At 35.6% G+C, this 27,996-nt stretch overlaps 1 protein-coding gene across 1 annotated transcript in view; it reads right to left on the bottom strand.

The window, feature by feature from the left end:
• LOC140160571 (calcium uptake protein 3, mitochondrial-like) overlaps window positions 1-27,996 on the bottom strand; it is a 288,013-nt gene that overhangs the window by 37,319 nt on the left and 222,698 nt on the right. Inside the window, 10 exon segments of the mRNA XM_072183815.1 lie at window positions 18-107; window positions 733-841; window positions 1,197-1,285; window positions 1,288-1,333; window positions 1,663-1,702; window positions 2,373-2,458; window positions 12,772-12,810; window positions 19,856-19,948; window positions 20,645-20,727; window positions 24,934-24,981. Coding sequence (XP_072039916.1) covers window positions 18-107; window positions 733-841; window positions 1,197-1,285; window positions 1,288-1,333; window positions 1,663-1,702; window positions 2,373-2,458; window positions 12,772-12,810; window positions 19,856-19,948; window positions 20,645-20,727; window positions 24,934-24,981 — 723 coding nt within the window.

The following is a 27,996-nucleotide window of genomic DNA, read 5'->3' as shown; positions in this document are numbered from 1 at the left end:
TTTTTCATAGTACTTACCATCCCTATCAAAGATTTTGAACACTGTATCCACAACATGGGGATGGAGCTTATGCCCTGTAGCAACCTGCACAGCCCTTCCAAACTCCTCTAAAGGAAGAAAACATAAAGAATTGGAAAACAAATAAACCACTGATCAATGGGTTCAGGTGTCTTCAATATTTGACATTTTCATTTTTGCACAAAATATGGAAAAGCCGTAGTGAGATATTTGTGATTTGCTTTTTCCATATAATTTAGTTCATCTCAAGTTCGGTAGTGACGTACATGCGTATTTCGCTCACCTCAGTATCGAATTGTGTGCGTAAAGTTAAACACCCTGAGTGTACACACACGCATACAGGGCGGTTCGTCGGGACACTTGTGGCGCAACCGTGAAAGAGCATTGACGTGAACCAAATTATAGAACACCTAGTCAACTTGAGGTGAGATGAACTGGGCTATTCCATTTGAAATCCATACACCTACTGTAGAACACATGACCTTAATCTCTCACTGTACACAAGGGGTGTAGATTTCAAATGGAGTCACTCATTCAGGTAACTCCATTTGAAATTCACACTCCCTGTGTGGAAGATTAAGGTCATGTTGTCTTCCATATGGGTGCATGGATTCAACTGGAATTACCCATTAAGGTTGAAAAGTGTGGGCCATTTCCATGACCATTACCATGTCAGCATTATGTATGCATACATGTGCATCTGGAATGACTCACCCTGGGTGATTGGCCGTTCAGCAAAAGTGTACATCTTCAGTACAATCTCAAAGTCATCTAAGTTGTTCAAAAATTGCAGAAAGTCTTTGAAGTCTTGGAAGTCAATACCCTGAAGCACAAGATAAAAAGGCATAAACATACAAGATAAATAAATATTACCCTCAACATCGCAGCAAACCCATAACGTTTTACAGAAAATGTTTTATTGTCGGGTTATATAAAGAGAAGGAAAATGTTTTAACAATATTCCAAAAACATTTTTGAAACTCAATGCAAAACATTATAACATAACGTTACTTCAGAGTCATGAAACAGCTGCCTCAATGTGTTAACATCACAGCCATATCAGGGTGAAAAATGATTTCAGAGTTCATTTCCCTGTTGCTCCCACCAACACCCTCAAATCCACTCCTGGATAAATAAGCTTCCTCATCCTTTATTCATGCATTATATACATACATTACCTTTTCTTCTGGCATCCTCTCTTTAACTCTTTTTACAAATATCTCCCTCTCATCATCATCTATGTGAGTGTAGCGAAGCAAGACGTGGCAAACTCAGGCTCCGATATCCTGGGCATACCCTTAGAAAACTCATAGAAGTGCATAGTGTTGTTAAGGAAATTAAATTCTTTTTTAGAAAGTATTTTATGAAACTAAGATAAGATAATATAACACTAATTGGTAGCAATTTGGTCCATCCAACTCTCAAACAATGCAGTAGGCCTGACCTATTCACATGTTACATTCTGAATACTTAGTGAGAGTTTTAAAACTGCATCTTTTCTTACTTAATGAACATTGAGAAAGGGGAGGGGGCAAGGATAATTTTGGTGAGCGGAAGGAGGGAGGGCCAATTTTTGGTGGACTATTTAGGAAATTCATCTCAGTCCTTCTCTTCTGTACATTGTGAGGACTATTGTAAGGATATTTCCAATTCCAGAACTTCTGATTGGAGATTGTCCATAAAACTAGGAAGAAGAATAGAAAGACAACATATGGGTAAATATGGATGTGATATTTTTAAAGCAAGTTGTCTGCTCAGTGCCAGAAGTGGGTAAGTACAATAGCTGACATGTGTAGCTGCCATGTGTAGATGAGTACAATATACTGTGTGTAAATTGCTCAATGTTCACAGGGCAGCTATTGCACTTACCCACTTCTGGCACTGAGCAGTCAAAGTGTCCATACGTTTACCTATCATTCAATAGAGAGTTTTTGTATTTTATTCAGCTTAGAAGAATGTGCATCAACCTAGCCAAACAAAAAAATATTGGGGACTGGTGACATTTTTTAATGTTTCCCCTGGTTTACTAACGATATTTGATTTACACTTCCAAAGTGTTATGGATGTAAACGGGCGAAGGATCCATTTCCTGACAGTCAATCTGGCCGTTGGGCAGGTTGCCAAGGGATTAATGCGGAAAAGAACATTGATGGGGGCTTGTCTGGGGCATAGGCTATGGCAGGGATTACAGACTATCACCACCCCTCCCATTTTATGGCCCCATTTCCAGAATTCCTTTCCAAAAGATTTACATCATTGTGTTCTTCATGTTTTATGTCCACTTTCTCTTTAAATTGAATTCTTTAGCTTAGGAAAATAGGTTATAGGAAATGAAAGAAGTTTGATCAACTTACGTATAGAATGTGTTAAAGTCCAATGTGTCTTTACCCTTAGCACCAAAGAAGTATCTCAGCAATGTGGTTTCTTGTACCTTGATTTCCTGTTGGTAAACAATGGATTAAAATGTTGGTAAAGGAGGAAATAATCTTGACAGAATCACCTGAATTTGGAAAGAAAAGAATTTCATTGATGAAAAATGTTAGAAATTGGAATACGGCAAATCAGTCTTATAATCAATTAATAATAGAAGGTGTAGTGTGTGCACATAATACACATTTCAATTTTGATTTTCAAGTAGCTAACACTGTAGAATGTTGTCACCTAAAGTTAGCACATTTCAAATAAATTCTAACATTAATTGGAACACCCAGTGTAGTTTCATAGTCTGAGTTTGTTATGATATTCTAAACATCTTATATCTTTCATGAGTCCAATAATATTTTATTCAAATCATTGTTTCAATGGTCCTAAAGTGCCAATTGCATAATTCATGCAAAGGTAAAAAAAATAAGCACCATTTGTTTTTTCCTGAATATAAGATGATTTGCCTGTTTCCAGAACAGTGCATTAATATTTTTTCATGGCTCCCATGAGCACCACTAATAAATCTACGCAATCTACTGCATATTCACCTCAAAATTGTGAGGAAATGAAAGCAAAAGGGAAAAAAATACCCCCCCCCAAAAAAAAACCCCAGTAACGGTGTGACGGACTATAGCAAGCAGAGCAGCCGGGGAAGCCATGACTGTCCCACTTTTTGAAAAATCTGTTATGTTTATCTTCATATTTTTTAATTTACACCAACTTAAGACAGAGTAATTAAGAATCTGATATCACATGCCTTTTGGCTGGCTTAGGTATACAATTGGGGTAAATATGCCAAATATGGACTGAATCTTATGTTGCCTTTAGTCATGCTCATTTTAATTCAAGCTTTCATCAAGTGACCCCTTTTTTTGCAACAAAAAATGTTTACTTTTTCACACATTAGCATCAAAAAGTGGACCTATATAATAAAAAGTCTTGTATTTCCAACAGAGTTTGTCATTTATATTTCCTCACAAATTTGAGGTAGGAATATGTGCTTTTCATGTGTGTTAGTATCATGCACAGAGCTACTAAAGAATTAAAAACACCCTTTTGAAATGATATAGCTACATATGGCCCAAATTTTGAAAAAAAATTGCTTCAAAAACACTATTATGAAAAAAAAAATTTAAAACAACATTTGAATCTAAGCAAACTATTAGCATTTTAATTTTTAATTGATTTTTTTCTCTTGAAAGTTAATGAAAGTTCGGAAAGATAAGTTCATATGCATTATATAGTAAATCATTTCACATAAAGAAACTGAATCTTGAAAATTATTTCCAAAACACAGCAAACAACCATTTGCCATGACTTGAGTGTAAATTGCCAAGATGAGTATATAAAAATAAAACCAAAGTTAAGTTTGGAGAGTGACCTTTGATTTTTGTTGGGATAATGATAGTTACATATTTTTTATTGAACTACTTTTTAAAAAAGAGTGAAATATAGTGATAAGTTATCTTTCCATGCATCCTCCACCTTTGAGCATCTATGTTAATAAATAATATATTTGTAACAGTACACATTGTTGTTTGGGACAATGGGGTGTGACAATTGAATAAAAATAATGGAGATGTTTTAAAAGAATGGTAATGTATAATCAAAGTGCAATATAATTTATATGTAAATGTGAAAGTGCTGGTGACTAATATAGATGTAAAATAAATATAAGATTATATAATTGGACAGTTTTGATATACATTTGGAAAGGAATTTGAAATGGTTGTATCAATATGTTGAAGGTTTCAAGATTGATAGTTTTCGTCACTAAAGCATTTGATATTGAATGAAGTTTTACGGAATTTCAGTGTGTTAAAAAATGGTAATTTCCGATCTCTTCCGATCTATTGATATCTGGTCAATACTGGTTTGGACAAAAGAAATTCTCTTATCAATATAAAGGAGACGCAATCTCAGCAAATCAGAGTGTGTGATCGAGTGGGCCGATGCTCTAAGATCTACAGGCCTGGTAGTGGGAGAAAGAAATTCATTCTCTCTTTGCCAAACGACATGCTTCAGCATGGGTTCTTGAGCGATTTGCTCTGGTTGTTGTATTTTTATATTATTTCACTCTGGAGTTTATTTTACATCATATTATTTTCTCTGCATCTTTGCAACAACTAAAAGAATTACTGAACATACACAATTTGTCACATTTTTATTTCATCTGTGTGCCTACCGCTCGACCCTGTTATATTTTTATTATTCATTTACTGCCTTTTTGAAAAAAAAAATGTATGCTTTCTGTAACAATGTCACTCTGAAATTTGTCTTAAGATCAATCAGAAACAGGATTGAACGATCCAAGCCAAAATTGGGCAGTAGTTGCTGGCAGGATCCAGGTTCATGGAGACAAAACAGATCAAAATCAGTTTTTCTCAATTGAAATAATTCTTATTTCCACAACATAAATGACTCATCTTGGCATTTTACTCTCACATACTTCAATGAAACATGATTCAATCCAACAAAAATGAGAGGTACAATAGAACCTAAATGACTGTATCCTCAATGTTTCAACATAGCTGGATCATAATTGACCAAACACCAGTGACATGTAATTGGTGTAAAAGTCCAAAATACCTGCTACTCTCACATTGTGATAGTAATATTTGCAATGTCATGCATTTGATTCATGTGTCTTTTGAAAATCATTTGACTACTTGTCAAAAACTACAAAAATACATAATTTGCCATAAGAAAGAACCAAATCATTGTGTGTATCATTAAGGGATCTGGAATGAGCGTTTTGACAGTATTTTTTGTGGGACATGAGAGCACATCAGACATATCGAATTGCATTTTGAATACTGAAGAATGTCTTTCTGATATCAAATAATTTTCATTTTTGAAATTCACGATATAATACAAATTTTATGACAAATTATTAAAATTTGATATTTTTCACATTTTGATATATAACAGTCCTCAAAGTAAATTTTATAAATCTTATGACATATTCTTAAAGTGTATGTAGCTGGGAGGAAAAAAGACGATCAATTGAAAATTTTGACCTTTCATATTGAAGATATGGATTTTTTCCCAAAAGACCTATTTTTTTTTGGTGTTTTGGGAAAAAATCCATATCTTCAATAATGAAAAGGTCAAAATTTTAATTGATCGTCGGCTTTTCATCCCACCTACACACTTTAAGTATAAATCATCAGATTTATAAAGTTTACTTCGAGTACTGTTAAATATCAAAATATCAATTTTTAATCATTTGCCATAACATCTGTATTACATTGCGAATTTCAAAAAATCAAAATTATTTGATATCAGAAGGACATTCTTTGTATTCAGAATGCAATTCGATATGTCTGATGTGCTCTAATGTCCCACAATAAATACTGTCCAAACGTTCATACCCCACCCCTTAATGCCGGGCATTAATGTATTGTTTGGCTGATAGCTTTGACACAGAACTACCTACTTGGGTCCAGCAATTAATTTGAAACATTGAGTCAAATAAAGCACATCATAATCAATCATATATATAAACAAAACATAATGTACATTATTAATTAAACAATAACATAATAATTAATAGAAATAAAGTGTATTGTAATTTTGTTCTGTTTAAAACTTGATAAATGTAAAGAAATTGTGCTCTGATACATATTTGTCACAATTAATCATTATGGCTGTTATAAACATTCCATGTTCGAGGTAAAAAAATACACACCGCTTACCCACAACGCTGACATAGTGTTGCCGAAATCTCAGGTACACATCACCAATATGCACCACCAGATCATTTGCATAAATTACCATATCCTATTACCTTATATCATTTGCATATCCATACTTCAAATGCATAGCATCCTTGGTCTTGATTTAGAGAAGACACTGACAATCCCTTCAATAAAGCATCTACAGAACCTCTGCAAAATGGCTGACAATATTCAGCAGGTATTTTGCAATAGAAATGGGATATTTGTGTTTTCAGAAGGGACATAAATAGAAGACATATACTGAAGGCCAAAGCCAAAATCATCATAGGAATGCACTGAGCATTTAGTTTCCTTAATCTTAAATTTAACTGGTCAATTTGTGTGAAAAAATGCTCTGGTCCTGATTATGACTAATACTAATTGTGGAAAGTTATGAACACACATTAGCCAAATTTGCTATCCACAAGACGGGCTAGACCTTTTGCCTTTTGTGCTTTAAACACAGATTGGTTACTGAAAATTATATTGATATACTGTGTCTCATCATAAATTAAGAGTAACACCATTTTAGATGTCTCGATTGCAGTTCCGAATCATATGCCTTAAACCTTTGGGCGAGAAGTGTGGCTAGACTGTATGCTGGCGACGTAACTGCATAAATGCATTGATATGACTCTCGACTTGAGACGAGACACTGTATATAGAATGTCAGCCATTTAGAGAGAGACACTGGATGCAAGTTTGGAGAGATCACAGTAAAATTAAATAAAATTCCCATTGTTTCTATACCTGTGTTATGGTTATGATGATGGAGTGGTTTGGCAGATGGTATGTTAGTAGTAGTAAATCCAGTATGCATGGAATATAATGATAGGTTAAGGGTTAGGATTTATGTGCAGCAGAATGTGTGCCCAATGAGCGCCCTCAACATGAGGATACAATACGAAACATCGCACAGAGGGTTTGTTGTGAAACTGAAACTTGTGTGCAGTAACGTATGATGGATAGGCGGAACTTACCATTTGGGAAATGACAATAATTACAAGAACGTGGGAAGTAAGCAAAACAAAGGATCATTACAGCAGAACATTTGATACATATAATTAATTAATAAATAAATAAATAAATAAATAAATAAATAAATAAATAAATAAATAAATAAATAAATAAATAAATAAATAAATAAATAAATAAAAAATAAAAAAATAAAAAATAAAAAATAAATAAATAAATAAATAAATAAATAAATAAATAAATAAATAAATAAATAAAAAATAAAATAAATAAAAAATAAAAAAATAATAAATGATAAATAAAGAAAGAAAGAAATAGAAGAGATATACAAATAAATAAAAATATAAATAATGTAATAAATAAATAAAACAAAATAATAAATGATAAATGAATTAATAAATAAATATAAATAAATAAACAAAATAAATAAACAAAATAAATAATAATACACAACATTTTATGGTATTACCTTCTCTTTTTACTTTGATTTGAAAATATCATATTCTAAAATTTCATTGATATAAGTTATTGTAACCAGCTACCATTTAAAAATAATAAGAATTAAAAAAATTTTGTTAATCACTGCAGTTTGCCCATGCTAAAAGTTGACTTTGTCCAAAATAAATTAAAAATAAGTTACATTTTAGTAAAATATTATTTGCATTCTCATTCCCCATGCTCATATGTTCCACATTATCCTGCTCAAAACCTGCAAAAAAGACAAATTTATTAATCTGTCAACATTAAAACCTATTATTTGGACACCGCAAATGATCTATTCTAAACTCCTCAACGAAAGTTTGGAAAGTTTTTTCAGGCATCTGTATCTTCAATTATTTGTGACATATTCATATCGTGTTGCATATCACTGGATAGCTACAATACTCCCCTTTACAATGACACCCCATTTGAAACAATAACATTTTTCACGGCTGAGTACATGCCTTGTGATTGTAGTGGGGTCTCAAAATGAATTTGCCAAATTGACCATTATTCTGTGCAGCAAGCTGCAATCCCATAACTTCACAATCTGGGACCTAATGCAATCCTCCAAGATGACACCGCTCACCACATAGCCACGGTAGTCAACGACTACCTACAGAATATGGGAGTAGAGTCAAAATGGCCTGCCATCAGGCCAGACCCCGGGGCCAGACCTCAATCCGATTGAACACTTGTGGGACCAGCTTGATCGTGCTGTGCGAGTGTGCATGCCAGAGAAGCCCATAGGCAACCACATTGAATGACCTGCGGCGAATCCTTGTGGAAGAATGGAATTCCATCTCACAGTAATGTGTAACCAGGTCGGTGAGCAGCATGAGGAGAAGGTGCCTGACTATTGTGGCTGCCTGTGGTTTTTCCACCCGCTATTGAGGTTAGTGGCTAGCTTTGTTTGAGCACAGAATAATGGTCAATTTGGCAAATTCATTTTGAGACCCCACTACATTCACAAGGCGTGTACTCAGCCGTGAAAAATGTTGTTTCAAATTGGGTGTCATTGTAAAGGGGAGTATTGTAGCTATCCAGTGATATGCAACACGATACGAATAAAGTCACAAATAATTGGAGATACAGATGCTTGAAAAAACTTACCAAACTTTTGTTGAGGAGTTTATATTATTTATCATCTTGTTTATTGGTTATTATGGAATACTACCTCGTCATGATTGGAATTCTAACCCGGCATGTGTAGTTTGATAAAGCAACCATGAAGTTATGCAACAAAAATAAAAGAACATAAACAAATTGAAAATGACAGACATAGAAAAAATGAAATTAAAATTAAATGCAAACAAAACTTCAACACTACAGACCACGGTTTGGCTTATGAAATGTTAACATTGTGTGCCATCTAAAGTGTTATTTATTAAATAAGCAATGCGTTGAATGTCACTGAAATATTTATTTCTAATCTTTGAAATATGTTAATGGTACACTAATGAGCGTATGACCACTACATTTTGTTATAAATGTGCATATTTGAATGTGATGTGTAATTAAACAGTTTACATCTTTTTATAGTAACTATTTTGACAAAACTTCAAAATTTGACTCATGAAAATACTTCTTTAAATTGAAAAGGGGTTTGATAAATTTTCTTACATCCAAAGTCACAATTGCAATGAACTTTGAATCGAAACAAAAATTATGGCACTGAAGATTGAAAATGATATAAAAGTAAAAAAGAGTAAAAAAAAACATTTTTCTATTTCTGGGTCAACTTCAACTCAAAATTGTTTCAAACATACCAACCCTTTAAACAGTAGCTAAACACACTGTAAGGATCTTTTGAAAGAGAAATACTAGGTTTTATGCAACATTTCTTTGTGCTTTTTAAGTAATCTTCATATTTTTTACCAATACCAAGGTCAAAGATGTCCCTAAACACATGTGTTTTACTCCTATAGCTATTAATCCACTGCATTCAAAATACAAACATTTGTTATGAAAAATATAATTGTTCACATCATACTGGGAACTGAGATATAGCAAATTTGTGATTTGTGCACTGTGAAAATATTCAAATATGAGTGCTTAATCAAAATGCAATGCATTTGCTAATGTAATGTGCGATTCCTATGGCAGATTGTGTGTGAGAGACATTGCTATATATATATCTTTGTGAGGGCTACAGTCTTTATTATTTGATACTCGTAAAATCAAATAAGGAATAATGAGAGATAACAAAAATGGATGAACAATACAGAAACAACTTGGCAGAAATGTGAGAACAGTAAAAAACAATAACAACAAAGGAGAAAGAGCTACAGATCACACCATGCTCAGAACAAAACACTGAAATATTGAATTTGTTTTGGTTTATTGATCATGTTGATGACACTGACAAAAGAATCAATTAGGACTTCATAGACATTTAAGGACCCCCGAGAGGAAACAGATTTTCTTGACCTGGAAATGAACATGGGACCTATTGTTAAATTTGCTGGTGTAGTACATGTTAGCATATGGCTGTTGCTAGGTCAACTGGATCACGCTTTCTTTTTTACAAACCACTGATTGAAATGATCACAACACAAATCCTGTCATAATTCAGCACAGGTGTAGGAGCCTAGGTTTGAACCAGTAACCAATGGATACTAATGTGCACTATGTCAGCGAATAAACCAAATGCTGTTTGACAAAGATAGAGTAGGGCCTACAGGGGTCAGAGGTCATACACAGGCTGAATCAAAATAGGGATTATTTCATTTAAGAACAAAAATAACAGAATAGAATGTGATCTTTTGTGATTATTATATTGGTCAAATGGTCAATATTACACATAAAAGTTCTCTGTATCAGATATTCCTTGGGAGAATTTTTCTTGGGTATTTGAATAACTTACAGACAAATAAACACAACAACAAACAAACAAACAAACAAAAAATCAACCAACTCTAAAGATTGGTTCATGTCACACAAATGAACTGGAATAGGAACTGCAGCAACGGCATAGTTGATTATTGGTTCACTATTTGGGCAGTTGAAACGTCCATTGCCAAAGGATATTAAATGAGCTTGATTTAGATTTCACTCAACCCTCAATTGCCACTCAACTCACCATCTGTTGAGACATGATTTCACTTACTTGCATCCAAATAATTCATGTGCTGCTTCAAGTGAAATTCACCAAGGTCTGAATGTCACATCCAAACAAGACTCTAATGCTGGTTTCATACTCTCCTGCCGCTTGCCGCTCTGAAGATGATTTTGCATCACTGCGCAGTCACACCAGAAACGCTAGCAGTGACCAGTGGCAAGGCAATATATCAATCACTTCACTGCTTTGCTCAAGCGGCAGCATCGCTGGGAGTTGAATTCAAGTCACCTTGGAGAGGTGCTTAGTGGCAACAGTGGCTTTCCAAGTCATGCCGCTGCCACTCAGCGGTATCGCTGCTCCGTTTGCAGACAATTGCAAGCAGCATGGTGAAGTGTCACGCCACTCAGCGGCAAGTGGCAGAAAGTATGACACCAGCATTAGATTGTAACCATTAATTTTGTGCATTGTGATCAACTTCCATCAAATACCAATAGTCAACTATGTCCTGCTGTAATTTGGTAACAAATAGGCCCTATACCCTCCCCTCCCCAATATACTTGTATCTTGGTTAGATGATAATTAGGCACACACAGACTCAAGAATGATAATGGGCAACAGTTAACAGATTGAAATGATCATATGATCACATTCATCAGACAGTAGTAGTAGTATGGTATGGGCATGTCAGATCATGCATGGGTGGAGTAATTAGGAGGGGCAGGTGGGACAGTTGGTGCATGATGTCAATTTGGATTATTGCTACAAGATGTCTTCATTCGCAGGTTCTAGCTTAGTTGGCATGCTTGGACTGTCATTTCAGATATGTAAAGTTCACATTTAATTGACATGAGGAAATCAAATCAATTAATTAAATCAATAATCAATACCAAAATGATTTACTTGTGGATCTTTTTGTCACAGGTAAAGTTTAAAAGGTACACAATGGACTATTCCAGTTGAAATCTGTACACCCCTATATAGAGATGACATTAATCTCCTGCATAGGGAGTGTGCATTTCAAATGGGGTTACCTGAATGGGTGATGCCATTTGAAGTCTATACTCCCTTTTAATGAAAGATTACAGTCACATCTTCCATATGGGGAGTAAAGATTTCAACTGGAATAGCCCAATTGCTTTTGATTTATTTAAAAGAACAAAGAATAACCTGTCTTGAAGGAAAATGTTCTTAACAAAAATGTAATTAGCTATGGCTAGCAGTGTACCATTTACCCTAATTTTGTTTCCATTTTTAGTATTCCTTGGCCAAATAGGTTGGTTATTTATCATTTCTACATGCAATAAAACTACTACTGTATTTCCTCAAATAGTGGCCCCCTTCATTTAAATGCCCCCACCATTTTTTTCAATCAAGAAAATGCTGATATTTCCATGCTATCTTGTGTAGTAAGCTTACCAAGGTGCACATATGGTCACTAATGACTTGGTGAATATCTGGTTGTAAACCCAGAAGTGAACCGGAAGTCATTGTTCCTTAGTTCATAGTTTGTCATGTCAGCGTTAGTTTTAAGCTTACCTAATGATTTTAACACTAATTATTGTTCTAAAAATGACCTCTAATAAATGCCCCCTTTTGGAAAATGCAACGCCCCTGGGGGTGACTATTCAAGGAAATATGGTATGTCATCAAATAATGAACATGCTTTTTATGTCCACAATTTTGTTTAACCAACCTATATACCTATGCTATTACCAGATTCCAATTGCGGCCTCTGCACAGGTACACTGCGCAGTTACCAGGGGAGTACCAGTGTAGAACCAGTGCAGTGCCACTGCTGGTGGGTCCTGTAGTAGCAGCATTGGTACTGTGTGTGTACCAGTCAGGTACCTTGGCAATGGTGTACCTATGCAGGCAGCCGTAACAGGAATCTTGTAAGTTGTAGTGTACTTTCCATACACTCTACTTGTTATCTGAAATGACAGTACGATAACATGCATCAAATCACATGATTCAAATTAGTCGCATTCAAAAGTCAAACTCAAAAATGCAAAATGGCACTCAACGCAACCATGCAGGGCATCTGGGTTTGCAAAGAAAAATGCGTGCATCTAATAAAATAATATCATAGCAAACCAATTTGGACAGCAACTGGTGAAGTGAATGCTTATAACGCTGTGGAAAAAGATACAAAAAATACAGATGCGGCTGAAGCTTTAGAAAAGAAAAACAAACGCATAAGTTAGCACCAAAGCTAATACTCTAGTATAACTGCAAAAGTTTACTACTACTTATATACTACTACAGACAGTGGACTACGAAGCCCTGTGTTGGGGAATAACCAGATACATGTGCAGACATATATAACACTAGAAATCACCATCAAGAATTACACAAAAATCAATAGCATTAAAAAACGATGGTGTAGGAAGAATAATTGTCTAAAAAGCAATCTCAGAGATATATAGCAGCCACAGAAAAGAGCATGAACACTACACTGAATAATTATAACTAAAAGGCGGGGATTTATATTGAGGGGATTTATCAAAGCAAATCTCCATACAGGTCTAGAATAGCTAGGCTTTTAAGACTTTTAGATTGTAGGTGAATCTTGAGTCTGCAGGAGTCTGTTCCCAGGCAAATTCCAAATAATCAGAACTGGAGTCTAAGTCAAGTCCATCAACATTTCTGAGTCAAGTTCAAGTCCAACAGCAGAGTTTAAGCCAAGCTCAAGTCCAGTACAAATTGGACTACAGTCAAGTATGGTATTAGCGAGGTTAGACTGGGAGAGTCTGGTCTCCGTATAGCCACATGCTTAGATTATATGGCCACATACATATTGCTATGGGAAATCTGCTGGATTGTTGTGCATGAGGACTAAAAAAGAGTCCCACTAACATTTTTTGGCAAAGGCCCAAAATCGAACAACAAATTGGCATCTTAACGTACGAGCGTATAAAATGATTGCATGTGTAGTGCTTAGTGCACATAATCGTCACAAAGCATGAGATCACAAGCAAGGACACACTAGGAATCAAAGTGTGCTGGGCACATGGCAAAACAATCCAAAGGTATACCATTTTCTATTCCATGAGCAACAAGCAAATATGGCAGAGCCTGCATTCTCCCTGTCAAACCTGTGGTCTGTACTCAAGTCATGTAACACTGCTCTGCAAGTGTAATGGCATCTGATTCATGACATCCGTCTTGGGTCTTCTTATCTGCCATTGTCTGTTTCCTCGAGTCAAAGATGGTAAACTAAAAAGCAAGATTGCGTTTAGGCATAGTCGTCACATAGTACGCTTGTGATGTCAAGCGTGTGTCACCTGATCTCACTCAAGTGTAATGCATGCTGGACGCTCAGCATATTATCTTGCATTTTTGTTTGGAATCTTGCATTTTAGTTTGGAATCTTGCATTTTAGTCTCCTGGAGGCCAACATGCCTTTTTAAAGCTTACCTACATTTGGTGTATTATGTCATTTTTAGGGTTATCTGTAAGTATGTAACAAGCTTTCATATCACATACTTTAATATCACATTTTCCAAAAAACTTCATTGTCATATTTGATGTTACAGTCAATCTATCCCAAATCAGCTAACATGTAATTATTCACACCCAAAAATGACAAAAACCAACGCCTTTTTCTTCTATTGAGACCTGTATGAAGACTTACTCCATTCATGTATAGGTGATCTAGACACTCTGCAATTTTATAACCTTAGTTTGAAAATTGTATCAGATAAAGTAAACTCTGGAGTTCAGTTTGCAACTTTGCACTGCAGTAAGACTTATGGGCTACCCCAGTTGAAATCCATAAACCCCATCTCACACACTGAGGGTGTAGATTTGAAATGGAGTCAACCATTCAGGTAACCCCATTTGAAATTATCACCCCCTGGGTGGAAGATTAAGGTTATGTCTTCCATAGGCAGTGCATGGATTTCAACTGGAATGGCCCCGTTGAATGGCTAGTTTCTAGTACATAAAGTTGACCACATTTGCTTTTCTTTTATTTTGCAAAAAAAAAATCTGGAACATCCAACTTTCCAAAGTGTGAAAGAATGCACAGCTTGTTTAAAATGAATGCTAAAATTTAAGCTTCACTTAATTTACCATTGACCTAAAAACAGACATTGCAATGAATTATCACAAAACAGATCTCTCCATAATTAATTCAAATCATTTCACAATTTTCCCGGGCAATTTTCAAGCTATTTAGAAGTCATAATAAAGCAGAGATAAAATCTAGCACCAAACACCCTTGTTGTAAGTTGATAATAGACTTGCCATTGTGTCCTGTGAAAACAAAGATGCAATATAGTGATTGCATGGTGTACACAGTGTGCAGGTAAGGTAGGAAGGGCAAAATTGAAATATAAAATGTGTAAAAAAAGGAAAGATATAGTTTGGTTGATGAGAAATTTCTCAATTCATTAGTGGTTAGTAAGATATTTGCATAAGTGGTAATAAAATTGTTGCTTTGTTTGGCAGAAATGCATGTGGAGCTATCTACACAGGTATGGAAGGCAACCTGATTGAGGGAATGGGGCAGGCAATGACCCTTTCTATGTCACAGGGAGGTTTGATTCCAAACAGATATCCCACATTGGTGTGCAACTGCATAGGGCACTCTCAACTCCAATTGGCAATTAATGATGTCATGAACAGAGACGAAGGGGCATACTTTCTTAATCACCTATGGGATCCTATTGAGTAGGGCGTGGTCATCTAGTAGTGTGAATATAAATCAAATATCATATCATATAGCTCTAGTAAGAGCAATGGTTACTACCCTATTCACAAGCCTTGACACTTTGCCCCTCTGTAATAAGGCCTCATCTGTGCTTCCCACTTGCTGTTGATGGCATTGCGACCCCTAGGAACTGAGCTTGTTCTAATCATACAGCCAACTTGAACAATACACATACAACTTGTGTTGCTGTGTAGTCAAATCTAACATGGGCTATGCAGTTTACCTTAATCAATTTAAGAGTATCAGCTGATTATGAGACTCAAGAGTTACACTTTGATCAGAGTCTCAGGGTTGCACTTGGATCTGGGATGTGACAGTGCATTTTGATCAAGATCTTGGAGTTGCACTTGGATCTACATCTCAGAGTTGCACTTGGATCTACATCTCAGAGTTGAGTCTTGGATCCGAGACTTGACAGTTGCATTTTGATCAAGATCTCAGAGTTGCACTTGGATCTACATCTCAGAGTTGAGTCTTGGATCCGAGACTTGACAGTTGCATTTTGATCAAGATCTCAGAGTTGCACTTGGATCTACATCTTAGAGTTGAGTCTTGGATCCGAGACTTGACAGTTGCATTTTGATCAAGATCTCAGAGTTGCACTTGGACCTACATCTCAGAGTTGCACTTGGATCTGAGATGTGACAGTTGCATTTTGATCAAGATCTCAGAGTTGCACTTGGATCTACATCTCAGAGTTGCACTTGGATCTGAGATGTGACAGTTGCATTTTGATCAAGATCTCAGAGTTGCACTTGGACCTACATCTCAGAGTTGCACTTGGATCTGAGACTTGACAGTTGCATTTTGATCAAGATCTCAGAGTTGCACTTGGATCTACATCTCAGAGTTGCACTTGGATCTGAGATGTGACAGTTGCATTTTGATCAAGATCTCAGAGTTGCACTTGGACCTACATCTCAGAGTTGCACTTGGATCCGAGACTTGACAGTTGCATTTTGATCAAGATCTCAGAGTTGCACTTGGATCTACATCTCAGAGTTGCACTTGGATCTGAGATGTGACAGTTGCATTTTGATCAAGATCTCAGAGTTGCACTTGGACCTACATCTCAGAGTTGCACTTGGATCTGAGACTTGACAGTTGCATTTTGATCAAGATCTCAGAGTTGCACTTGGATCTACATCTCAGAGTTGCACTTGGATCTGAGATGTGACAGTTGCATTTTGATCAAGATCTCAGAGTTGCACTTGGATCTACATCTCAGAGTTGCACTTGGATCTGAGATGTGACAGTTGCATTTTGATCAAGATCTCAGAGTTGCACTTGGATCTACATCTCAGAGTTGCACTTGGATCTGAGATGTGACAGTTGCATTTTGATCAAGATCTCAGAGTTGCACTTGGACCTACATCTCAGAGTTGAGTCTTGGATCCGAGATGTGACAGTTGCATTTTGATCAAGATCTCAGAGTTGCACTTGGATCTACATCTCAGAGTTGCACTTGGATCTGAGATGTGACAGTTGCATTTTGATCAAGATCTCAGAGTTGCACTTGGATCTACATCTCAGAGTTGCACTTGGATCTGAGATGTGACAGTTGCATTTTGATCAAGATCTCAGAGTTGCACTTGGATCTACATCTCAGAGTTGCACTTGGATCTGAGATGTGACAGTTGCATTTTGATCAAGATCTCAGAGTTGCACTTGGATCTACATCTCAGAGTTGCACTTGGATCTGAGATGTGACAGTTGCATTTTGATCAAGATCTCAGAGTTGCACTTGGATCTACATCTCAAGAGTTGAGTCTTAGATTCGAGATGTGACAGTTGCATTTTGATCAAGATCTCAGAGTTGCACTTGGATCTACATCTCAAGAGTTGAGTCTTAGATTCGAGATGTGACAGTTGCATTTTGATCAAGATCTCAGAGTTGCACTTGGATCTACATCTCAAGAGTTGAGTCTTAGATTCGAGATGTGACAGTTGCATTTTGATCAAGATCTCAGAGTTGCACTTGGACCTACATCTCAGAGTTGAGTCTTGGATTCGAGATGTGACAGTTGCATTTTGATCAAGATCTCAGAGTTGCACTTGGACCTACATCTCAGAGTTGCACTTGGATCTGAGATGTGACAGTTGCATTTTGATCAGGATCGCAGAGTTGCACTTGCATCTAAATCTCAGAGCTGCACTTGGATCTGAATGCACTTGGAGATGCATGTCAAGAATCCTTCTTGGATCTGACTCTCAAAGCTGCCCTTGGATATGGGACTAGGAGTTCAGTGATTGGACTTCTGTATCTGCATGACTATTCTCATTGCCTGTGTAGATAGTTCCATTGCTGGTTTTGTGCGTGTAGTAAAATTAACTAAAAAGTGCATACAAACATAATTTTAGAATTGGATTCTTTGGGGGAGTAGGGGAGATCAAAAATCATAGAATCTTTAAGAATCTTTAAGAAGATTAAGCAGAATTTATTAAAATTTTAATGTTTTGCCTTGGAAATTTTTACTAACAACAGAGAGTCACTTATTTTGCTCATATATTTTTGCATAAAATACTTGGAATGTTGCTGTTGTTTTTGTTTTCTTTTATAAACTTGCAGGTAAACAAATATAAGTTAAATGCATGCAGTTATTAAGAAAAACAATGAGGTACATATTCATTCAGCTTGGAAATAATTTTTAATGATATATTTAGATATAAACAAGACTCGACCAAAACAGGCTAGCATTATACTATTTTGCATTCACTTAAAAGCCATTTTCATCGTAGGGTAGCATTTTGCTACAAAGACTTACATTTCTAATCTGTGCATGGAAAGAGCCGATATCATAGAGGGTTTGGGGTACTGGTTACTTTGTTTTGGCATGTCCAAATGAAAATAAAAACAGTAATGTATGCACTTGGACGAGATCTAAAAACTACATGTTTCCAGATATTTCAATATATTAGATGCAGCATACAGGCAAGTCTTCAATTGGCTTGTCTCCACCACTATTATGCATGATGACTTCAAACTTGGTTCAATATACACCAGATTGTGAAATTAAACTTGGGATGTCAGAAAAGATGTTGTAGAGATGCCAAATTGTAAGACTTGCCTTGCAGATATTGTTATATGTTAATTAAGGGATCTGGAATGAGCGTTTTGAGCGTTTCGACAGTATTTTTTGTGGGACATGAGAGCACATCAGATATATCAAATTGCATTCTGAATACGAAGAATGTCTTTCTGATAATAAATAATTTTCATTTTTTGAAATTCACGATATAATACAAATTTTATGACAAATTATTAAAATTTGATATTTTTCACATTTTTGATACATAACAGTCCTCGAAGTAAATTTTATAAATCTAATGACACATTCTTAAAGTGTATGTAACTGGGAAGAAAGCCGACGATCAATTGAAAATTTTGACCTTTCATATTGAAGATATGGATTTTTTCCCCAAAAAGACCTAATTTTTTCTGGTGTTTTGGGAAAAACTTCCATATCTTCAATACGAAAGGTCAACATTTTCAATTGATCGTCGGCTTTTCATCCCACCTACATACACTTTAAGTATAAATCATCAGATTTATAAATTTCAAAAAATCAAAATTATTTGATAGCAGAAGGACATTCTTCATATTCAGAATGCAATTCGATATGTCTGATGTGCTTTCATGTCCCACAATAAATACCGTCCAAACGTTCATACCCCACCCCCTTAAGGAAGCACAATTCATTAGCTCTATATTAAATATAGAAAAAGCTCAGAAAGGTGTTTAAACGAATATATATAGCTATGGGATATATTTGGCATCTATCATTTACAGAGGACGTTTTAAATGCAATATCAAAAGAAATCAGGAGAGAGCAATATTATCATAAACTTCATGCTAATTTTTATGTGAATTGTATATTAGTCCAAAAGTATAAAAAATGAAAACAATTCTTTAGGAAAAGTAACAATGCAAAATTCTAATATATATGGGGAGGGACAAAAACAGGCAGAAGATTAGGCAGAGAAAGTTGAAAACAAGATTGGACAAAGTTGCAAGAGTTAAGAAATAAATTAGTACAAGATTGAGGAAAAAGACAATAAATGGTTTAAAAATTTTGTTTGAGAAATGCTCATCAAGAATAAATACATCAAAATACATTGAATCAATAACAATTTAAGGACTCAACAGAAATGATAGATAAAAGTCGGTTTAATTGAGCGAGGAGAAAAAGGGTATAGGGACAGGGGAAAAGGTGAACCTGTGTAGAATTGCATGCAGAATTATTCTGACTGTATAATCTCTTAAGAATGAAGCGGAAACTACATAAAAATATATTAAGGCTGTCAAATTTGGCATTCAATTTCTTGTCCTAAACGTCTAGCTTTGATGTATGGGAGGACAGTTTCATTTGGTTGATCGGTCAAGATGCAGCACACATGTCTGTTGTCAACCACAAGGCCTAGCGGTCATCACCGTCTGACCGATAATTTTGAGGGTATACATACAGAGTCTGGTGTGCCTTTATATTTGGTTAGTAAACTCACAGTCTCCTCATCCTCATCATCCTGTTCAGCCTTTTTGCGGAAAATCTCTTCCATCTGGAGAAAGAATGAAGGAAAGAAGAGTGGGGAAATATCATTTAAAAGATCAGAACTTTGACAGAGATATATTTTCACCCTGACACAAAACCTTCCTTTTAAATCTTGAAATGTACCCAACATCTTAAATGATGACAAAAATTCATCTGAAATGCTTGTAAATGACTCGGTATAAAATGGCATACAAAAACACAGCCACACATTTAGGTTACCTATAACAAGCAAAGGATACTGGTCAATAGCCATTGATTTTAAAGCTTACAATAAGACTGTGATCCTTATTTTTTCAGCTGGGCTATGACCACCTCTACAACAGCATATTATTTCTTACTGAGTCACATTTTGCGCAATAACTTGTTGGTCTTGAACAACATTGTTCTGGCCAAGTTCTAGCCCAGTAGTGGCCCAGATCTGGCCCTAAGCTGGCCTGGTTCTGACCCTGTTATACCTCGATACTACTGAAGCAGCATAGTCCAGCTATGGTGATGCGAGAACCGCCGTAGTTGTGTTTTTGTCATAGGTGCGTAGCTTATCATATGGTGACCAACCAACTACCAAATTTGTTACGGGCAATCTGCATAATATTAGCACTATGGCATCAAATATATCTTGTGAGTGACATAGGTGTGTAGCTTGTCAGATGGGAGTGACCAACCACCCACCAAATTGATAACGCTAACTTATCTGCGTACATACCAGAAGGAATTCACGCCTGTCAATGCGTTCATTACCATCACGGTCAAACATCTTGAATGCAATCTCATAACCTGCTTTGGGTTCTGTGAAAAAAATAATCAAATTATAAATGATCTATAACAAAGAAAGAATTACAAGATGATACATACTAACACTCAGCATTATGCAAGGACTATTTAAATTGATTTCTTCATGGATCTGTTTTAATTTGTTTCTTCAAGTATGTGGGGTCCATTTCACTAACATTTGATGACACTTTGTCTCAAAATACATTGCAACTTATGGTGATCTTAAAATCGATTTCACTAAAATGATTTTTGATTGGTACTCTTTGTAAGTAAAAGGGATTTACTACAGCAACCCTTCATAAAGTTACGGCTAGTAAAAGGTATTCATAACTTGCAAACATTTACTTGAGCTAGAAAGGGTTAAAAGTTGCAAACATTTACTTGAGCTAGAAAGGGTTAAAAGTTGCAAACATTTACTTGAGCTAGAAAGGGTTAAAAGTTTTAGTGTAATACACCCCTGCAGGTTTCTTGAAAGCACTGCTTGATTTTGATATATACTGCCCTCTATAGTTGATAGCTTCATCCCTTCAAAACAGTTTCACTGCAGCCTGCACAGTCAGTCATGGAGTCAAATATTTGATATTTTAATCAGAAGCATTCAAGCATTCAATATGAAAGAAATGAATTACTATTTACTAATTATGCCACAGTCACACAGAACATAAAACATAGCACAATTGTGATTTCTTGAGATTTCGATTTAGTTGTAAAGATAAAATAAGAGTTAAAATGACACCAAAATTGTGTTGATGTTTGTGCTTTTATAAGTTAAATGGGTACCACATGCAAAGACAAAAAACTTACTAAGACAATTTCAGAATGTGCTATTTTTGTTCACGGCAGTGAACATTTCCCCCACTTGAACCCATATCTCATATGGTCGAATCCAATGAAAAGTGTACACGGCATGTTCAGGGCCATAACTTAAAAGTATTAATCAATTGACATTCGTTTTTATATTGTGTTTATTAAGCCTTGATCATACGCTTGGCATACCATATATAATAAGACCCCCTTCTGTGAAAAATTTAGACACAGAGACCCCAAAACATGCTATTTTTACCCATTTTTTCAAACTATTTCTTAAGGTATTTTTAAAACATCTAAATCAGTTATGAAAAGAAGTCATTGGATTGAATCTAAATTGATTTCCTGAAAGGTGTGTATTCAAAGATTGCCTGTTCAATTTTTCACATATTTGTACATAATTATGAATTTTTTGTGATCATTTTTTGAGTGGTATTTTTTTACATTACCTCACGAATACAATTTTTCATAGCACTAGATATATCTTTAAAAATGGAAATCACTAATAAATGCGCCAATTGATACAAGCTTTGATATGTCCAATACTGAAATGCATTGTATTCGGACATCTTTATTATTGTGTTTAGCTGCCAGAAATTCTAAATGGCACAAAGGTAGGTTTGGTAAAAAATATGCATTACCTCCGAATACATGTTAAAAGCTGTGTCATTTCCACAAAGTGAGAGAATAGTAAACAATAGTTAAGCAATAGGTGCAGGGTAATACACTCTTTAGTTCTACCAAGTTTCAATAGCCTGCGTTTAAATATGTCTGAGGTGTCAACGAGAAAAGCAAGTATTCGTAGGTAAATTTCGGTAACCGAATATTACCTACTGAATACAATTTGACATCATGACAGTATTGTGAAACACCGCCATTCATGCCAATGCCCATATTGGTACATAACGAAGGCCTGTATGTTTGCTATCAAATCATATGTCAATGAAAGTTGCGAATTCACATACATGCCCACCATGCAAAACCGAATACGGCAAAATAAAAGAAAAATATGTACTGAAATAGACGACGGTCTGCTCATTTGAAAGAAAAATCAGATTCGAAGAAGATTAGAAGGGATAAATACTTGGATTTGTCAGCTGTCATGTGTGTTTCATTTTAAACGTTTACCGACCTTCTGGTTTCTGAGTAATTTGTGTCCAAATTGGTTTATTCGAAGGTAACATTTGGCGTTTTAAGCTAAGTTTACCTCTGAATACCATGTGCAAAAAACGACTTTTCTCATTGTCTCATGATCTAGACAACACAGTGGTGGACCCAAGTATAAAGCTAATTATTGTTGCCCTCAAACGAAAGGCCACAAGACGTAACTAACTCCAAGATGGACTTCACAAGTCTGCAATAACGGTTTTAAGCGATTTGTGTGCAATTAAGCAAATTAAAGTCACTTTAGTGCCTTTGTTTCTTACTTCAATCCTCTTTCAACCGCTGTGAACCGACATTATTAATACATGATAGGGTCTTAAGTATCAATAAACGCACATAAAGAAAATATTACATTCAAAGAGCTTTATAAAATGAAGTTTTGATTGCGATATCCACCAAAAGTCTAATTCTTACCTACAAATACTGAAATGTTACTTACGAATACAGCATAATACATGACATGTGTAATGAAGTGTCCCTACCAATGGAAATTAATTGTCAAAAACTTTAAGCGGTACCCCAGGACACTATTATTACCCATATACGGATTCATTCAACAATTATTTATTATGTAAAATTGCTGATTAACTACTCAGTATATCAAAATGAAGTGGTCAAAATCTTGCTAAAAGCATCAAAAATTGTTGATCTAAGGTAATAGCATTTATTCATTTGGACGTACCATCTGAAAGAGATCTAAAACTACCATTTTATTAATTCATTACCATAATAGGCAAATTTAAACCTCTAAACTCAATATAGATATTGTTAAATCGCTCATGTTACCTACTGAATACCGGGTTTCTTCACCTTTTCATTGTATAAAGCGTTAGGTGTATGCGTATAATTCCTAATATTCTTGAAAACATATATCCTACTCGTTCTTATACAATGTGTAAATTGATTCATACTCATTTGATAAATAAAATACAGAAACTGACCTAAACTTCATTTTCAAAAATAAACTAGCATAAATTGACAAAGATCATATTGATCGCATTATAAAAATAAAAACAAATATTTTCTGGTTGAGCTAGCATTTTCCTGACACCCTGTGGTCTACATTACACGAAAAAAGCGTTAATGGGAATATTCCATTTGTTTTAGGTTGATTAGTATTGCGATATTGAAAGCATCCTAGTGGTATTCAGTAGGTAACATTGGGTTTTGATATCACATTTACTATCACACGTCCTGGATTTATTTTTCAAGATTAGTAATGGCACTTTTGGTTCCTATAAGGCCAATATGTCATCAATCAATGGGCAAAAGGAAAAAATTGTGGAGACATTTTTATTTGGACTTTTATTTTTGGCCCGTGGACACTTTTGGTTGGATTCGACCATATGCACAGTTTATCCCTTACATACACTGTGTCTTGAATAACTATTGTAGCCCATCAACCTTGTGATTATGAGGCTAGGAAATAATTCCTAATGCCTCATACCCAGGTTTGTATCCCTTTATCTAATCCGCCCCACATGACAAGGACTTTTTAGCACATCTTATCTTGTATTGAGACAATGGCAGCCAGGACTATTTTTTTGCCTTTTTCTAAGCATGTTTACTATTGGATTGAGCCATCACATGATTATAATAGGCTTTACTGATTGGTGGGTAAGGTCAATGCTATTGTTTATTTTGTGATAAAGCTGAGCATATTACTGCATATATGAAAAATACACTGCTATTTTGATACAGGCGATTTACTCAATTCCTTCCAACTGACAAAACTTAATTCCTGTTATCTACCCAGTAATGTTTGCGTATCTTAATTGGATCCCAAATAATTATTTGGCCAAGGTTATTATCTGCATGGTATATTAATTGAATTTCAATAAGCCTATGATAGTGATAATGAGTTTCTTGCTGGATGGAGAGTTATATAGCCAAAGGATGTAGGAGTCATTATGCCTCAAATCACTAATTTATTGTAAGATCAGTGCAGAGCAGGTTAGATATGAAAATGGAAGAACAAATTTCTATACACCTGATCCGTGAACTGTGTCTTTTTGAAAGACTCTTCTTGTTATGGTATCTCTTAAAAGCCTTTATCTAACAAGCAATTCTTGTGTCTCGTTCTGGGGTTTTGTGGGATCCAGCCACATTATGTAAGATATCTTTCCTGACCTGATTTGGTTCATTTAACAATTCAACAACACATATTTCAACTGTTCATCAACAATAAAATAAAAATAATTCTTTGTAATAATTTTTATTAGTCATCAAATAGTTTATAAACACACTTACTGGTCAGGATGCACAGCAAAAACAAATACTCTGTGTAGGAGATGACACCTAAGAATAAAATAACATGAAAACAAAGAATAAATTGAGGTTAAAGGCCCATTCAGTGATTTGCTCATCCAGACGATCGTAAAAATCATCAAAATTCAGATTTCGGTACCTTTGTAATTGTCATAGATGTGCTAACACATCCTGCCAGTGGTTCGGTCAAAAGCCATATATTTAAGACAAAGTAAGGCATTTTACATGAATCTGTTAATCTGTAATTTACATACTTCAGTATATAAATTAGCTACATGTATAAATACTGCTGTTTTCTTTGTTTTTTGCCAAATTTTGCATTTCAAAAATACCAAATGACAATTTGAATGACTTTTCCTTCACTTTTAAGCAATTTATAAACAATTTTAATTTTTTTACATTTTTGCTGGAATCACTGAATGGGACTTTAACTTCAAGAAATCAACACAAAAAATGAGTGACATTTATAGATGTGACTCATAAAGCACCATCAATTCACTTACAAACGTTTCTTAGAAACTTTCATAAACTAATGGATACAGTGTTAAAAGTTTTGACAGACAGCAACATTTTCTAGAACTAATCAACCCCAAACCCTTCTACAAATGATCTTAATGTAACTGACGCAGAACAGAGTTTACTTATAAGAAACCAATAAGAGTTTAGTACTCAGTAGCTCAAACAGTGAACTGAGTATTTTTAGATCTGACTCATAAAAGTAATTATTTAGTCTATAGGCAATTCCTAGAAACTTTCAATAGGCTACTTGGTAGCATTTGCAGTCTTTTTATGACATCTGTAAAAATAGAACCCATCAACAAAATCATCATTACACAGCCGTGACGTTAGTCACGGCTGTGTCTTTTTTTCTTACAGGTTCTTTCTTCTTTCTTTCTTCTTTCTTTACACAGCCGTGACTAACGTCACGGCTGTGTCTTTTTTCTTACAGGTTCTTTCTTTCTTTCTGCCGACCACTACATTTGCTCTAGCACTCACATGCTTACACCGATTTGGACCTAACTTGGTCACAATCATCATTTACCATGCCCCTACATGTCACATGAAACTCGTGGGGTCAAAGGTCACGCTAGGGTCATAGAACTAAAAATGCTTCTTCTCCTACAGATTACGTATGACGGTGAACCCACTTGCACACATGCATTACTATTACCCAGTGTCTATGGGGTCCTCACAGATTTGGGGTCAAAGGTCATTAAGGGGTCACTTCCGGTATAAAACGAAAAACCTTCAAAATTTTTTATTTGCTAAGAAAAACATAGGACAGTAACGGTATGTTCACACATAAATTGTAATTACCCTGTGTATATGTGGTATTTTTTTATTTAGGGTCAAAGGTCATTAAGGGGACACTTCCGGTACAAAACGAAATACCTTTAAAATGCTTCTTCTCCCACAAATTACGTCGGACAGTAACACCACTTGCATACATGCATTGTTATTATCCAGTGTCTATGGGGTCCTCACAGATTTGGGGTCAAAGGTCATTAAGGGGTCACTTCCGGTATAAAACGAAAAACCGTCAAAAAATTTTATTTGCTAAGAAAAACATAGGACAGTAACGGTATGTTCACACATGAATTGTGGGTACCCAATTCATGTGTGGTATTTTTTTATTTGGGGTCAAATGTCATTAAGGGGTCACTTCCGGTCTGAGACGAAAAACCTTCAAAATGCCCCTTCTGTCACAAGTAACATAGCAAAGTGGTGCCACATGCACCCATGCATTGACATTAGCCAATGTCTATGGCCGGTTTCATATATTTTGGGGTCAAAGGTCATTAGGGGTAACAACACGGCTGTGTTCGTGGGTTAGACCACAGCTTAGTCTAGTTCTTCTTCTTTCTGCCGACCATTACATTTGCTCTAGCACTCACATGCTTGGACCGATTTTGACCTGACTTGGTCACAGCCATCATTGTCCATGCCCCTACATGTCACATGAAACTCATGGGGTCAAAGGTCACGCAGGGGTCACAGGGGTCAAAAACGTGATTTCGACTCAAAATGCTTCTTCTCTCACAGATTACGTGGGACAGTGACGCCACTTGCACACATGCATTGTTATTACCCAGTGTCTATGGGGTCCTCACAGATTTGGGGTCAAAGGTCATTAAGGGTCACTTCGGTATAAAACGAAAAACCTTCACAAATTTTTATTTGCTAACAAAAACATAGGACAGTACCGGTATGTTCACACATAAATTGTAGTTACCCTGTGCATATGTGGTATTTTTTTATTTAGGGTCAAAAGTCATTAAGGGGCCACTTCCGGTATAAAACGAAATACCTTTAAAATGCTTCTTCTCCCACAAATTACGTGAGGACAGTGACACCACTTGCACACATGCATTGCTATTACCCAGTGTCTATGGGGTCCTCACAGATTTGGGGTCAAAGGTCATTAAGGGGTCACTTCCGGTATAAAACGAAAAACCTTCAACATTTTTTATTTGCTAAGAAAAACATAGGACAGTAACGGTATGTTCACACATGAATTGTGGGTACCCAATTCATATGTGGTATTTTTTTATTTGGGGTCAAAGGTCATTAAGGGGCTACTTCCGGTATAAAACGAAAAACCGTCAAATTTTTTTATTTGCTAAGAAAAACATAGGACAGTAACGGTATGTTCACACATGAATTGTGGGTACTCAATTCATATGTGGTATTTTGTTATTTGGGGTCAAATGTCATTAAGGTGTCACTTCCGGTCTGAGACGAAAAAACCTTCAAAATGCCCTTCTGCCACAAGTAACATAGCAAAGTGGTGCCACATGCACCCATGCATTGACATTAGCCAATGTCTATGGCCGTTTCATATATTTTGGGGTCAAAGGTCATTAGGGGTAACATCACGGCTGTGTTCGTGGGTTAGACCACAGCTTAGTCTAGTTAATTATTTTGTTTAACAGGAAGCATACCTTTTCTTTCGCTATATTTGTTCCTTCATCATTTTAACCATACCTATGAATTGATTATTATTTTGGTTCATAAACTGATTGCTTATCTGGTGTCTTATGTATA

Source organism: Amphiura filiformis, chromosome 9 (assembly GCF_039555335.1).
Source record: "Amphiura filiformis chromosome 9, Afil_fr2py, whole genome shotgun sequence".
Taxonomy (NCBI): Eukaryota; Metazoa; Echinodermata; class Ophiuroidea; order Amphilepidida; family Amphiuridae; genus Amphiura; species Amphiura filiformis.
The sequence above is the reverse complement of the archived record's forward strand: the minus strand, read 5'-3'. Positions and strand labels throughout refer to the sequence as shown.